At 42.7% G+C, this 13,473-nt stretch overlaps 1 protein-coding gene across 1 annotated transcript; it reads left to right on the forward strand.

Moving 5' to 3' along the window:
- Window positions 1-1,605: 1,605 nt before the first annotated feature.
- On the forward strand, window positions 1,606-13,230 carry ankrd6a (ankyrin repeat domain 6a). The gene is made up of 14 exons (XM_042709820.1): window positions 1,606-1,659; window positions 5,511-5,612; window positions 6,211-6,309; window positions 6,637-6,735; window positions 7,063-7,161; window positions 7,448-7,546; window positions 7,890-7,967; window positions 8,249-8,353; window positions 8,894-9,019; window positions 9,593-9,736; window positions 10,161-10,313; window positions 11,295-11,408; window positions 11,869-12,154; window positions 12,590-13,230. Exons 1-14 carry the CDS (start codon window positions 1,606-1,608, stop codon window positions 13,228-13,230), a joined length of 2,199 nt encoding a protein of 732 aa, XP_042565754.1.
- Window positions 13,231-13,473: the final 243 nt, after the last annotated feature.

Below are 13,473 nucleotides of genomic sequence, written 5' to 3' on the forward strand. Positions count from 1 at the left end.
TATATGTTGATGCAACATTATCATCAATTCATTATAATCAGCTATATACTTACACTATATACAGTGTGTGATATACTATAAATATACGTGTGTGTAAAATATATATATATATACTATATGCAGTACATAAATATTGATGCAAATATTTCTGCAATCTGTACATTAAGATTTACACAGTTAATTCAGGCAGAGGAAAACTTTAGGGACAAACTGGCTTATGTACTAAGTAGCTTGATAAAACATATTTTTATATCAATTTGAGACTATGCTCCCATGGACATGGGTGGCTGTGTCATATAAGCAGTATAGGTTGCAATATTGGTAAACATAAACTGAGAAGTGCTTTGTTGTACAAAAGTGTAATTTGTCTTTAGATTTCAGAGATTTTTCGGATCAGCGAAATCAGAGATTAGAATCTCTCCTTGACATCCCCATCTTAATCTTCTGGAAGTGACATATGTGTGTTGCATATCTCGCTCAGTAATCTGTGTGCCAGTGAACTTGTTTGCTCCACTTTAATGTGTGTTGGGAGATTGAGGCTTCAGGGCTGGGTTTTTTTCACGGGGGGGTTGGTTGGTTTTCTTGTAAGACTCCACCTGTCGGGTCTTTCTTAGTGCCCCTACAAAAGGAATAAGCTCTGTTGTGTTTCCTTTCTTCAGCTTGATGAAGAGAGCAAAATCCCCTCAGTGCCACAAGTTCAGTGTTCTTAGTTGACATTTCATTTGGGATATTAAATAAGCTTTTAAATAAATCTGTATTTGTGCCCGACCTCCCTGAAATGCCTAGCACAGATGTAGGGCGCTGTCATTGTTAAACAACCAATGTCAGGCTCTGTTTGTGCAGGGTTTAAATAGTTCTCATATACTGAGATGTATTTTTATGCAGATCCCTCTGCATGTTTTTCACATTCTCGGCTCTCTGCTGGAAACTTTGCTGTGATGAAGCTCCTTGAGCAGCAGTGCTATTTTTCCCCACAGTTTATCATTAATTCATGTGAGTTCATTGCAGTGGATTGAATGATTGAAGTAAATCAGAAGAAGCTGTTTTAAACAGAGGTCATTTCAAATGAAGCCATAATACATAATTATTGTGCATTTAACCAAGAGCTGTGTTTTTTTTTCTCTCAATGAATAGTAACTATATGAGCCTTAGAAATGAAATGTATTATGTCCACGGGAATGAAAGGGAAAAAGTAAAAGAGATTAATTTACTCAGTGGCAGTGGGTATGACCTTCAGTGTGTCATTAAGACCAAGGGATAAAGAACAACGAAGAGTTCTTTTTTATCTTTCTTTACTTTCTTCTCTCTTGCGCTGTCCCTCCCCTCTCTCATCTCTCTCCTCCTCCCACTGTCCTTCTTTCTCTCTCTCTCTCTCTCTCTCTCTCTCTCGCTCTTTCTCCCTCTCACACACACACACACACACACACACACACACACACACACACACACACACACACACACACACACACACACATGCACTAGGTCATCAGTGGCATCTTTTTGCAGGAGATTGCTGGAGATTACTACTCTCTGACACACGAGCAGCTAGGAGGTCAGTGGTGTGTGTGGACGGATGGATGGCTCGTGAGAGAAACCACGCAGTGGATGGAGAGACACACGGTGCACGTCAGTGAGCAGGCCACGGTCGCCGTTGTCAAGGTAAGTGAAAATAATGGCTTGCAGCGAGACACCATCGATGAGTCATTTTTTACATTTGTGTGAAAGTGACTGAAGTAGATATTCAAGGGAAATATGAGGGTGCTCTGCTGGAGGTCAAGGAAAAGGGCACCTAGGAGAACTAATAATTGACTTTCGATTTTTTCATTTACACACTTCAAGGTTCTTTTTTATGCAGTTTCTTCACCCCCTTTTTCTGAAATTGACACCGCGTAGGGAATAAATCAGAAGGTTTCCGTATTATTAAGGGTTCAATATTATATGTATAGCTATGCATGTGAAATGTTGTGGAACTATCCATTAAGGTTAAAGGTACAATTTGCTGTTATTGTCGTCAAACAGAAAACTCTCACCAACAAAGAAGAAGCAATTCAATGGTTATATTTATCAGTATGCTTGTGGATTCTATGTATCTTTGCTTCAGAGTAAATAATAAATTACCTTGTTGGCATGTTTCATTGCCAAACAACTATCAACAGTTGCAATTAAATGTCTCTTCTACATCAATGTCCAAGAAAATTGTGCAGCATTGTCTGTCATGCCCACACAGTCACATCTGGTCAAATCTCAAAACTATTTGGTTTTCGACAACAGAACCGCGTATTTTACCTTTCAACTGACAACATTGAATAATCCTTCATGTGCATACAGCTATCACACTAAAAGCCTGAATATTTAATTTCATCCTGTATGCACCTCCTGTTGGGCGCTTGATGAAGTGACTAATGCAACAGTAGACCTAGACGATCTCCATCTGTTGTGATCCACATCTGGAGTAGTAGGGAAACATCTGGGTCGTGCCAGAAGCCTCTCCTGAGATCACAGCAAGGTTCAATCCCTCCTGATTCTCGCCACAGCGTGTTTGTGTAATGCATACACTTGTCACAGATGTTTCAAGCACGTACTGTTAACATCTATAGTGTTTCAGCCTGATCTTAGTCTTGACATAGCATGTGTAATGCATGGACTTATTCTTGCTTTTTCAGCTTTGTCCCTCGACAAATATACCTCAGAGACTTTTTAGATCAAAATGCATAAACTTGTGACAGGAAATTATTTGAGTTTCATTTAAGTTGATATTAACATGGACATTTTTAGTATTGCTCCATTAATGCCTGCAGTGCTTCATCATTATAAAGTCACCTGGTGGCAATTTGTAGTGTTTTTTCTCTCTCAATTAGCCAAAAGTACATTTAAAAGCATAGAAAAAAAAAAACATTTTTGTGTGGGTCATGTCAAGTATAAAAAGTCCCTTAAAATAAAGGCCATAGCTTTTCACCTTTTTCAGAGTGCCTGCCGCAATATCACATCCACGTCTCTGAATGTCACCATCCATAATAGATTCTGCGGCTCATAAAAGTTGCAGTTTGTTGTGGATACTTGCTCCTTCCGCTGTGCTCTTAAACAGAAACAGACTGGGGTAGCCTACACTTTGGCAGAAGCAGGTGTGGATAGCCTCTGGGAATGTACAGTTAGCAGACCTCTTAGTGGCGTTGACAGATGTTATAGCATGGACACACTCTGGAGCTCTTAGGCTCAGCGCTGTGGAAGGAAATATATTCTGTCTGTTTTGGAGCCTAGAGAAGACTGTTTCTTCAGGGAAAAGGGTAATTGCTGTCATGCTTGGTTTGTATTCTTGATTGCTGAAGAAATTACTCTTAAAAGGTTTCTATATGCATTGTACATTTGTGCATACTGTGGATATAGCCTGTTTTATTATATTTGATTAGTTAATTGAGGGTAACAAAAGCCTGTCACACTTTTGTTAAGCCTGTCATTTAAGCACAGAATCTTCAAGGCGCTGTCACTTCAGAAGCTGTCAATCACCTGGAGTGAGTTATACAGTTTTACAGTTTTAAACGTGTAGAATAGACTTACTTTACACTACGCTTCATGTATTCAGGCAACAAACTGAATATTATGGATTCAGATAAGAGGCTGCAGGGGACAGATTGGTCATACATAAATAACTGTTACTATATATTTGTAATGAAAGTCTGTCTATTTACCTCTTGGTCTGTTTTTCTGATTGTGATGATGGTAGATATTATTTACGGAAAAACAAAGTTCTGCTCCAAAATAAAATTGAGAGGGACCCCATGTAGGGAATGTGATATATTTAGCTTGATTGTTGAACGAGGCAGTTTTTTCTATGTGTGTGTTTTTATTCTTGCATATGTTTGCTTGTGTGTGTGCTTGTGTGTGTGTTTATGTTTTATATATGTATAATGTGTGTGTGTGTGTGTGTACATCATGTGTGCATTAAAGGACAGCCCTCCAGACATCCCCTTTTTTTCGGGCTGGTCTGAGGGTTATGCCGTAGTGTTAGACATTCCTCTGAGGCTGGAATGCACTTTGGCCATCTTTGATGATGGAAACCTTTGCCTTCTCTCTGTCACACACTGGACACTCCCAAATCAGCCAGGGAGAACAAACACACTGCAGATTGTCCTGTCGCCTGTCCTGGTTTAAGTGCTATTTTGGTTTTTGGGTGTATGGTATCTGGGAAAAATACATGGAATATGGATGTTGCATTTTGTTTGTTTGTTTATTTGTTCATTTTAAAAGATGCTTTATGGTACATTAATCAACATCATATAATGCATTAATTAAAGCTATCTGAAAGACAGCGTGGACCTCCATATTTGCAACCAATGCAATGCAAACAATAAAAGTTAAATGCTAAAGTTTCGCTATTTAAATTCACGAACCACTTACATTTCACATCAAGTACATTCATACATGTACCCTAACACAATCTAGAAAAATACAAAGTAACGTATGCAAGCCTTAAATGGAACCTATTTAATTGAAGTAGTAGTGTTTGTGAATGGAACCTCAATGTACGATGCAGCCACTGTGACATGTTGCACTGACTTACATTTGACTTTATCAAACAAAGCAAGATGGAGAGGCACACTCTTCTTACTGTTGATGTAAATTGGATGTGTTGTTTTTTCTCATCTAGAAAAATGAAAACATCATCTCCACGTTCTGCCACTTCACCATGTGTCTGTGAGCTCCTGCACTTCTGGCTCTAGAACATGCCCATTCCTATGGCCAGAGGGGATGATGGTTAGTTTTCATCTACACACATACCCCTCAGCCACAAGACACAGATATATAAAGGGATGACGAGGAGTTTGTATCTGCACAAATACCCCCTAACCCACAAAATACTGAAATATAAAAGTTTTTTCAAAAAGCTTTTTAATTTTTCATTGCAAAAAGATATTTATAGATCATTACTCTGTGCTTCAGAGATGTATGCTTTTGCCCCTAGTTAGTTTCTGTGAGAGGATACACATCCTTGCTCCTTGAGCACCTCATGGTGGAGAGAGATGGAACTTGAGGCAAGATATCACACATCTTCAGAGACGACATGCAGAACAGTTCTTTAATCAGTATTGAGGATGACTGGAAGAACGGCTGCAATGATGACTTTATCAGATGCCTCATCTGTTTTCTCACAACTGTAATTGGCATCTTGCTATTGTTATCATCTCTCTTACACACACACACACACACACACACACACACACACACACACACACACACACACACACACACACACACATTCTCCCTCCCCTCTCTCCCTACAACTCACCCTCTCTCTCACTCTGTCTCTCTCGTACAATTCTTCTCTCTCTACCTTTCTCCTTCCCTCTCCTCTCTGCTTTCCCCTCTCTCATTCTCTACCCCCCTCTCTCCCCCGCTTACTCTCTCTGACTCTCTTTCTTTCTCCCCTCCTCTCTGTTTTTTTACTCTCTCTCTCTCTTTCTCTTCATATCTCTGTCTCTGTGTTTTCCCCCTCACCCTTCTCTCTTCCGTAGCAGTCCCATCAGACAGCCCTCCACAGAGCAGCGATGGTGGGGAACCGTGATGGTGTCTCTGCCCTCATCAAAGGTGGCTGTGCTCTGGACCTGCAAGACAAAGCAAGTACCTCTCTCAGGTCTTAGAAAACGTACACAGGCGACCGTGGGACTGAGATCCAAAGCAAATACCTCTCTCAGGTCTTAGAAAAACGTACACCTACGACCATGGGAAATCATGCTCTTAGATTGAAGTGCTGTAGTGACATTGTATTCATGACCCCTGCCAGTATATCACTAGCAACTGAACACTTGGATTATGATGCACTTAGACCCTGCGACAGAGAAGTGTGTTGTTGAGTCTTGGTGTTAAGCACTGTGTCTCTTAAAGAGACAGAATGGAATAATGTACCTCTTTTTGAAGCATGTATTGTATAGGCTACTAGGACTGGTATCTTTTTCAAATACATTTGTATTATAGTCATGAGAAAGACAGATAAACACACCTGTCGTTCTAACTGGCCGCCTATATGCTTTGCACTATGCAGTTCCGTGATTCAGGTTGGACCACCCTGAGAAATTGTAGAAAAAAAGCTTTCCCAGCTCAACATTGCTGACTATATTGTCAAAAGACATGAGTCATGAGTCGGGAGTTAGATTGTTAGTTTTCAAGTTAAAATCTCCTTACTGCTGCTTCAACATCGTTTCCCCTCTCCGGCAGGATGGCAACACGGCATTGCATGAGGTGTCCTGGCATGGCTTTAGTCAGTGTGTCAAGCTACTGGTGAAGGCTGGCGCTGACGCTCACATTAAGAACAAGGTAAACACGCCAAACCTATCCAATGCAGTCCTAAACAAACCAAACCAAACCTATCCAATGCAAACCAAACCAACAGTTTCTTTTATATATGTTATAAATCCTCATCAAAATCATAACTCCCTTCTCTCCCTCTCTCACTCACTCACTCACTCACTCTCTAACTCTCTCTCTCTCTCGTTCTCTCTCTCCCTCGCTCTATTTATCTCTCTCTCCTTCTCTCTTTTTTTCTCTCTCTCTCTTTCTTTCTCTCTCTCTCTCTCTTTCTCTCTCTCCTTGTCTCTCTCTCTCTCTCCTTGTCTCTCTCTCTCTCCTCCTCTCCTTGTTCAGGCAGGGAACACTGCGTTGCATCTGGCCAGTCAGAATGGCCACTGTCAGAGTGCCCATCTTCTACTGCTGGGGGGGTCCCAGCCAGACAGCAAGAACCATGTTTGTCCAACTGTGTTAATCTGACCACACACTATTTACACACTGTACCCAGCAGGCTGCTCTTTAATCCCCGCATAATCCAGGGGATTTGTGCAAGGCTGCATTGAAAGAATCATTTGTCAAACACACAGAAAAGAAAGTTTAATGCTGTAGTATTAAAGTCATGTTCATGTTTACATTTTATGCAAAGTAACATACAATTCAGTTCATCACTGTCTCTTTGTCTTTCTTTCTGTCTTTTTCTTCTCTCTTTCTTTCACTATCAAACTGTGCTGCTACATTTAACATTATAATCACCTTCACTGTCTTTCCCCCCTTCTTTCTCAGGTAGGAGATACCTGTTTGCACATTGCCTCACGCTACAATCAGTTAGCTATGATCAAAACTCTGCTGGCTGCACTCTGCTCTGTGGCAGAGAAGAACGAGGTTGGTTCCCATGGTGCTCAGTCATGCTGTGAAAATGCCATATCCCACGCAAAATCTCTGAATGTCACATCGCTGTCACAATGAGAGAAAAAACATGCAGGGAAAAATATATAATTAACAGACCTTTACAACCTATTGTTAGCATTTACATGCAGGAAAATAATAGAGGATTCACTGAATTGTACAACCCAGTGTCAACATTTATTTAAATGTATTATTCGTGACATGTTTACAGATGAGATGTTATTAACATGACTAAAGGTGATGAGATGTTTGTGTTACACAGACAGGAGATACTGCCCTTCATGTTGCTGCTGCTTTGAATCACAAGAAGACAGTTAATTTGCTGCTAGAGGCTGGTGCTGACAGCAGCATCAAAAACAACGTGAGTGTGCCTGATTATTATGCCTGAAAAGCATATTAGCACTATTCACATTCGAGCAGAAGTTCATCAAGATGGAAATGTTAATTCAGTCTGTGTTTCAACTAACAAAGTGAAAATGAAAAAAGAGAATATTGAGATGATAGATGTTCTTTTCACAGATTCAGGTTTAAAAAGTGTTTGTTATAAATCAGTGATTGAATGAATGAATAAGTGAATGAGTGAGTGAGTGAGTGAGTGAATGAATGAATGAATGAATGAACATATATATTTCAATATTTAGTTTGTTGTTTGATAATAAGAGGCCTGATTTAAAACGTATTTGCTGTAACTGACTCTCCTTCAGGCTGGTCAGACTGCTGTTGATAAAGCCAGGGACCTGAACCACAGAGAGATGGCTGTAATGCTGTCCAAAGCAGACCAGGTGGGTGGGGGATCACCCCTGTCAGTACAGAGTACATAGTCATTAACCACAACATCCGTATAATAATACTGTTTATTTTTAGATGTTTGTGTTGGTATGCAGTGTTTAAGTGCAGCCTTTCCATACTCTGTACACGGCAAAGACAAATGAAGAAGCAAACGGAAAACTGGACCAAAATCTAGTCTGACTTCAGACTTGCTGTCTGTGTCTGTGTCTGTGTCTGTGTCTGTGTCTGTGTCTGTGTCTGTGTCTGTGTCTGTGTCTGTGTCTGTGCCTGTCAGGGTCATTGCTTTGCTCGAGCAAGGACAGTGAGGAAGAGGCGAGACCAGCTGAAGGCGGCTCGGCGAGCTCAGTCGGTCCCCCGGGACGATGTCCCTGCAGGCAAGGTAAAGTCTGGGCAAAACATCAGCTCTGGCATAAACAAACACTCAAGCACAGTAGTCTTTTTCAGATGTTACACACACACACACACACACACACACACACACACACACACACACACACACACACACACACACACACACACACACACACACACACACAGACAAGTATAACTCATCCCTGTGGGCGTGCTCAAGGCTGGGGAGCGTTCAAACGACAGGGGAGACAGAGCCACATTTTCCAGACTATGAACTCTAATTCAGCTGGACCTTTTGAACGTTCCTTTCCAAGCCTTTCCTTCACCTTAGCTAGAGATGGCTGCCATGATCAATTATTAATGCACCCTGATGCCACCACTAGTTAATAATGTAGGTGTAGAAAGAACCCCTCCTTGCGGCTCAACTTTTGATACCTTTCCAGTCATTGTAAAAGCAGTATGGTGTCTTGGTCATGGTGGGGCATGACAATGACTTCTGTGAAAAGTGGAAGAATCTTGTGACTTCCTCAGTGTGAGTGAGTTTCCTGTGTAGCTCGTGCCGTTGCAGGAGAGCATGTCTGTGGCCGAGGACACGCACAGCAGTGACCAGGCTCTGAACAAGCGCATCGAGCTGGTCAGCAAAGCCATGTCTAGCCCACGCAACCGGAGGAAGTTACGCAAACTCAAGGACAGGGTACGAGGGGTGCAAATACACATGTCTACACCTAGAAGAGTGCTTAGGGGTGAACTGACAGACTTTACAAAATGATTAAGCCATGCTTATGATGTGCAATATTGCAATGCAACTCCTTCATCATGATCTCTTTTGATGTGCAGAAACAGGAAATGTATTTATACACCTATACAAGCAATGCTATTGCTTATAGAGTGTGTATCTTTACATTACTTTAATCAGCATTTTTACCTGTAGCATCTTGTGTACCTGTAGCTACTGTATGTATCGTATATCTGGTAATGGCTCCATTAACTTGGGCCTTCCTGCTACCTTAGACACGTTCAGCCCGTAACACCAGTCAGTTACGCCCACTATCAGTTATAGCTACAACCGCAAGCTCACCCCGAAACACCATCTGCGGGTGAATTGCAATTAGCTAGCCATGTGTAGACCACAGCACGCATTTCTAAAGAGATCAAGAATTTTAGTCCTGCTGGGTAAAAGTGCCTGTTTAAAAGTGCCTGTTTAATGCCATCATTATGTGCACGTTTAGTTCCTTCTGCACTCATGGTATTGTTGGTGGCGTCTCAGGCGGACTCCCACATGAGGAAGGAGGACCACAGGAGGAGAGCACGCAGCGCCAGCCCACTGGGCGAGGACGACATGACCCTCCCCAACGGCAACGCCTACCAGCTCTACACTCTCTACCGTGACAAAGATGGCAAAGTCAAACAGGTCAGAATGAGGTGTTTGTGATTGCTGTTGATGAATGGTGGTACTAACGAGGAAGGATATTGTGATCTTGGTGTACAGACTGACTCCAAAAGCCTATATGAAACTTAACACACGTTACACTACATAGCCCGTATTACATGAAACTATAATTTGAAGCTCAGTATCAAATATTGTGTATCATAAACTAACAACACACTTAGGTATTACTGTACATAAAATTAGTGTTATACGTAGGATTATGCCTAAATGCAGAGTAAAGGGCTTTTACCTATTAATAAATGTTGTCTCAAATCATTCTGAGAGTAATGTGTATGACTTGGTAGGCTATATCATAGACGGCTGAACAAAGTTTTTTTCTCCAGGTGTTCATTTCCAGTAGTGCTTGATCTCCTATGGTGGATAGTTATTTATCTTATCTTCTCAGGCCCTGGCAACCGACTGCCACTGTAAGCCCTTCATCAAGAAACTGGAGAACCAGCTTAAGGCCACCAAGATGGAGATCAGGTCCCAGATCTATAACATCCACGAAGAGATGAATAGCAAGCTGGGTCGCATGGATCGTCAGAGCAAACAGCAGGTGTGTCACGCAGTCACCCCTTACTTAAAGGTGCAGTCTGCAATTCTGGCAAAAAAAGGCTATTGACATTTGGGCTCAACAGCCAATCATTTACACCCTTCCCTTCCATGCTCCTTTAAATCAGAATGATAAATCAGAAGTTACCTGTTTCTCTTACATTTATTCTTTGCTGTATGTAGTTGTTAGTGAGGAATACACTGTTCAGCAGTAAACAGCCACAATGATAGACTAGAGATTGAGGTATTACACTCAAATGTTTGAATTAGCATTTTTGTAATAATAGATACATCGAATTAAAGTGTAACTGAGAACTTCCCAACCGACACAAATTAACGGACAGACACGAACATCATAGCGTTGGTGGTGAGAACCTTTGCTTGGACAGAAGGAAGGAGTGATCAGGAAAATAGGTACAGCCGCAGATAGATTATACTAGCCTCCGCTAAAATATTATTTATGAATATCCCTGAAGGCCTGCCACTGGCATTACCTTACATGATCACATTATTTCCAAATATTAGACAGCGGTGTTACAAAGATGTCCTCTTGGGGTGAGCATTTGGATTTGTAGGGTCGGCAACTGAATTTAGTATTCACAGTAGTTAATTGTAACTGTAATATTCCAATTTGAAAACAGTGAGGGGGTTCTGAGGGTATCATCCCCGACGGAAATAAAACAGTTGTAGCATTTAACACTTTTCAAGCATTTTGAGATGAAAAGCCCCCCCCCCCCCCCCAGTGCCCGCCCATGGCACCAGGGCTTCTCTCCAGTGGTAGATTACGATGCAAGAGATCAGGCTGAGCCATATCTCTTCCGGAGTCAACAGTTATCTGCGTTGGAGGAGGAAATCGTTAACAGCGCTGCCTTTTTTAATCAAAAGCACTTGTTTAAAATTCCTCCTGGGAGGAGATCAAAGTGAAGGCTTTAGAGAGTGAGATAACTCTGTGTGTGTGTGTGTGTGTGTATTCCTCATGGGTCAGATCAAAGTGCTTCAGAAGATAGCACAGGAGCGTGTGTCTGCGGAGGGGATGGAGTGCCTGTACCGCATCAACCAGAGGTCCACCATAGAGAGGCTGAACGAGGAGAGGAGACAGGTACTGCTACAACCAGCTACAACACAACTCTCTACCTTGATCACACACACACACACACACACACACACACACACACACACACACACACACACACACACACACACACACACACACACACACACACACACACACACACACACACACACACACACACACACAGAACCTGAAACATGTATTATAATCTGCCTTCATAAGGATAGAGAAACCAAGCATCGTAATGGGTTTCATTTGTACTAATTCTAGAATGTTCCATTGCCTCCACTGATGATTAGCTGTGTTAGCTTATGTTAAAACATCATATTGTTTGCAAAACAGACAAAAAGTTAAATATTGACCTGACACGTTTGCGTTTGAAAGTTTTGTCTGTTTGGTTGTACGTAACTCAGAAACTGGCTCAAGTGATTTGGAAATCTCTGTAAGCCACAATAACTAACCTTGCTGTGGCTTGCATGTTAAGCAGGCCAGGAAAGCGAGCGAGCTGAAGAACTGGTGCATGTCCAAGATCCAGGACATGGAGGTGCGCCTTCCTGGGGACCCGCAGTATTTCAAACTCCTCCCCTCGCCATCTGTGGACCTGGAGGCAGATCCAGAGTGTCTGCCGCTGCTGTCCGTGGTGTCGGGGGAGAGCACCAGTTCCTTGGCCACCTATGTGAACGTGCTGCCGCCCTACTCTGCAGTCAGAGGACATGACTTTGACGAGGCCATCGGCAGGAAGTACTTTGAAGTGAAGCTTGACAGCTCTTCAGGTGAGTGCCCGGTGCTAAAGAAAAAAAGACACATTCAAGGCCTAAAGATTTTGTATCATACAAGAAAGTTTTGTACAGACACCTCTATATTAATATATAATAATATCTTTAATATTTAGGTTTCAAAGGAAGATGTGGATTTGAATTTAACATGAATTGAACACAAGTTTATCATGTATCATGTATTACTTACATTTGCAAACTAAATGTAGAACTGACACCAGAAATAAATCATTGTATTATTTATATTTCATATTTGATTCATAAATAATACAGACAAATTTATATCTTTCTGCTTCATTAATAATAATAATCATTCATCATTAATAATCATTTCATAAAACATTCAGGTGTTCAGAAATGTGTTAATATAAGTGTGTTTTGTAAAAATAATGTGTAATATTATTTTATTTAAAACCACCCATTCTTCAGCAGAAGACCAGCAGCATCTGTCGGAGCTTTACTCAGTCCCCTCCCTGCACCTGCCCGTGATGCACCACAAGATCTACGCCCGGCCGCGGCCCATCTCTGGTGACCCCCAGTGGCTGCCCACGGACCTGCAGGAGACAGACTCCTCTGATGCCCGGCCCATCTGGCGGGATGAGTTCTGCCTGAGCACCTCCAGCGACAGCCTGTCACCCTGCAGCCGGCCACCAGGGGGCGACAGCGACCTGGACGAGGTGCTGGTGCCGGGCTGGTGCCTCCCGCGCCAACACCCGGTGTGTGACAGGGTCGTGAGCCGCGCCGCGCCCCTGAGGCACCCGTCCGGCGGGGGCGGCGGAGGCGGCGGGGGTGGCGGGGGCGGCGGCGGTGCTGTGCGGGCGATGGAGTTGTTCGGCGAGCGCCCGGCCGAGATGCCGTTCATCCAGGAGCGGGACAACCTGCACGCCGTCGAGGTGACGCAGCGCTTCTTCGAGACGGTGTCCACGCAGCTGGAGCGCTGGTACGAGAGGAAGATCCAGGAGGCCCAGAGGCTGGCCGAGCAGCGGGCCCAAATGGACCGATCCTCCCTCATGGAGCGCATCCACAGCCTGGAGGAGGAGCTTCAGGGCCTCAGAACAAACACACACACATAGAAAACACACACACACACACACACACACACACACACACACACACACACAAACACACACACACACACATATATTACAGCACACACCTGGACTGGACTATACTGACTGGACATGAGAAAAGAAATGGAGACACACACACAGACACCCACACATTCACACTCACACACACTATCTCTCACAGCTAACATGAGCACACACACACTCTGAATGTAATGTTCTGGCACACTGAACAATTATCCTTCAGGA

The sequence above is a fragment of the Clupea harengus genome, chromosome 14, assembly GCF_900700415.2.
Source record: "Clupea harengus chromosome 14, Ch_v2.0.2, whole genome shotgun sequence".
Taxonomy (NCBI): Eukaryota; Metazoa; Chordata; class Actinopteri; order Clupeiformes; family Clupeidae; genus Clupea; species Clupea harengus.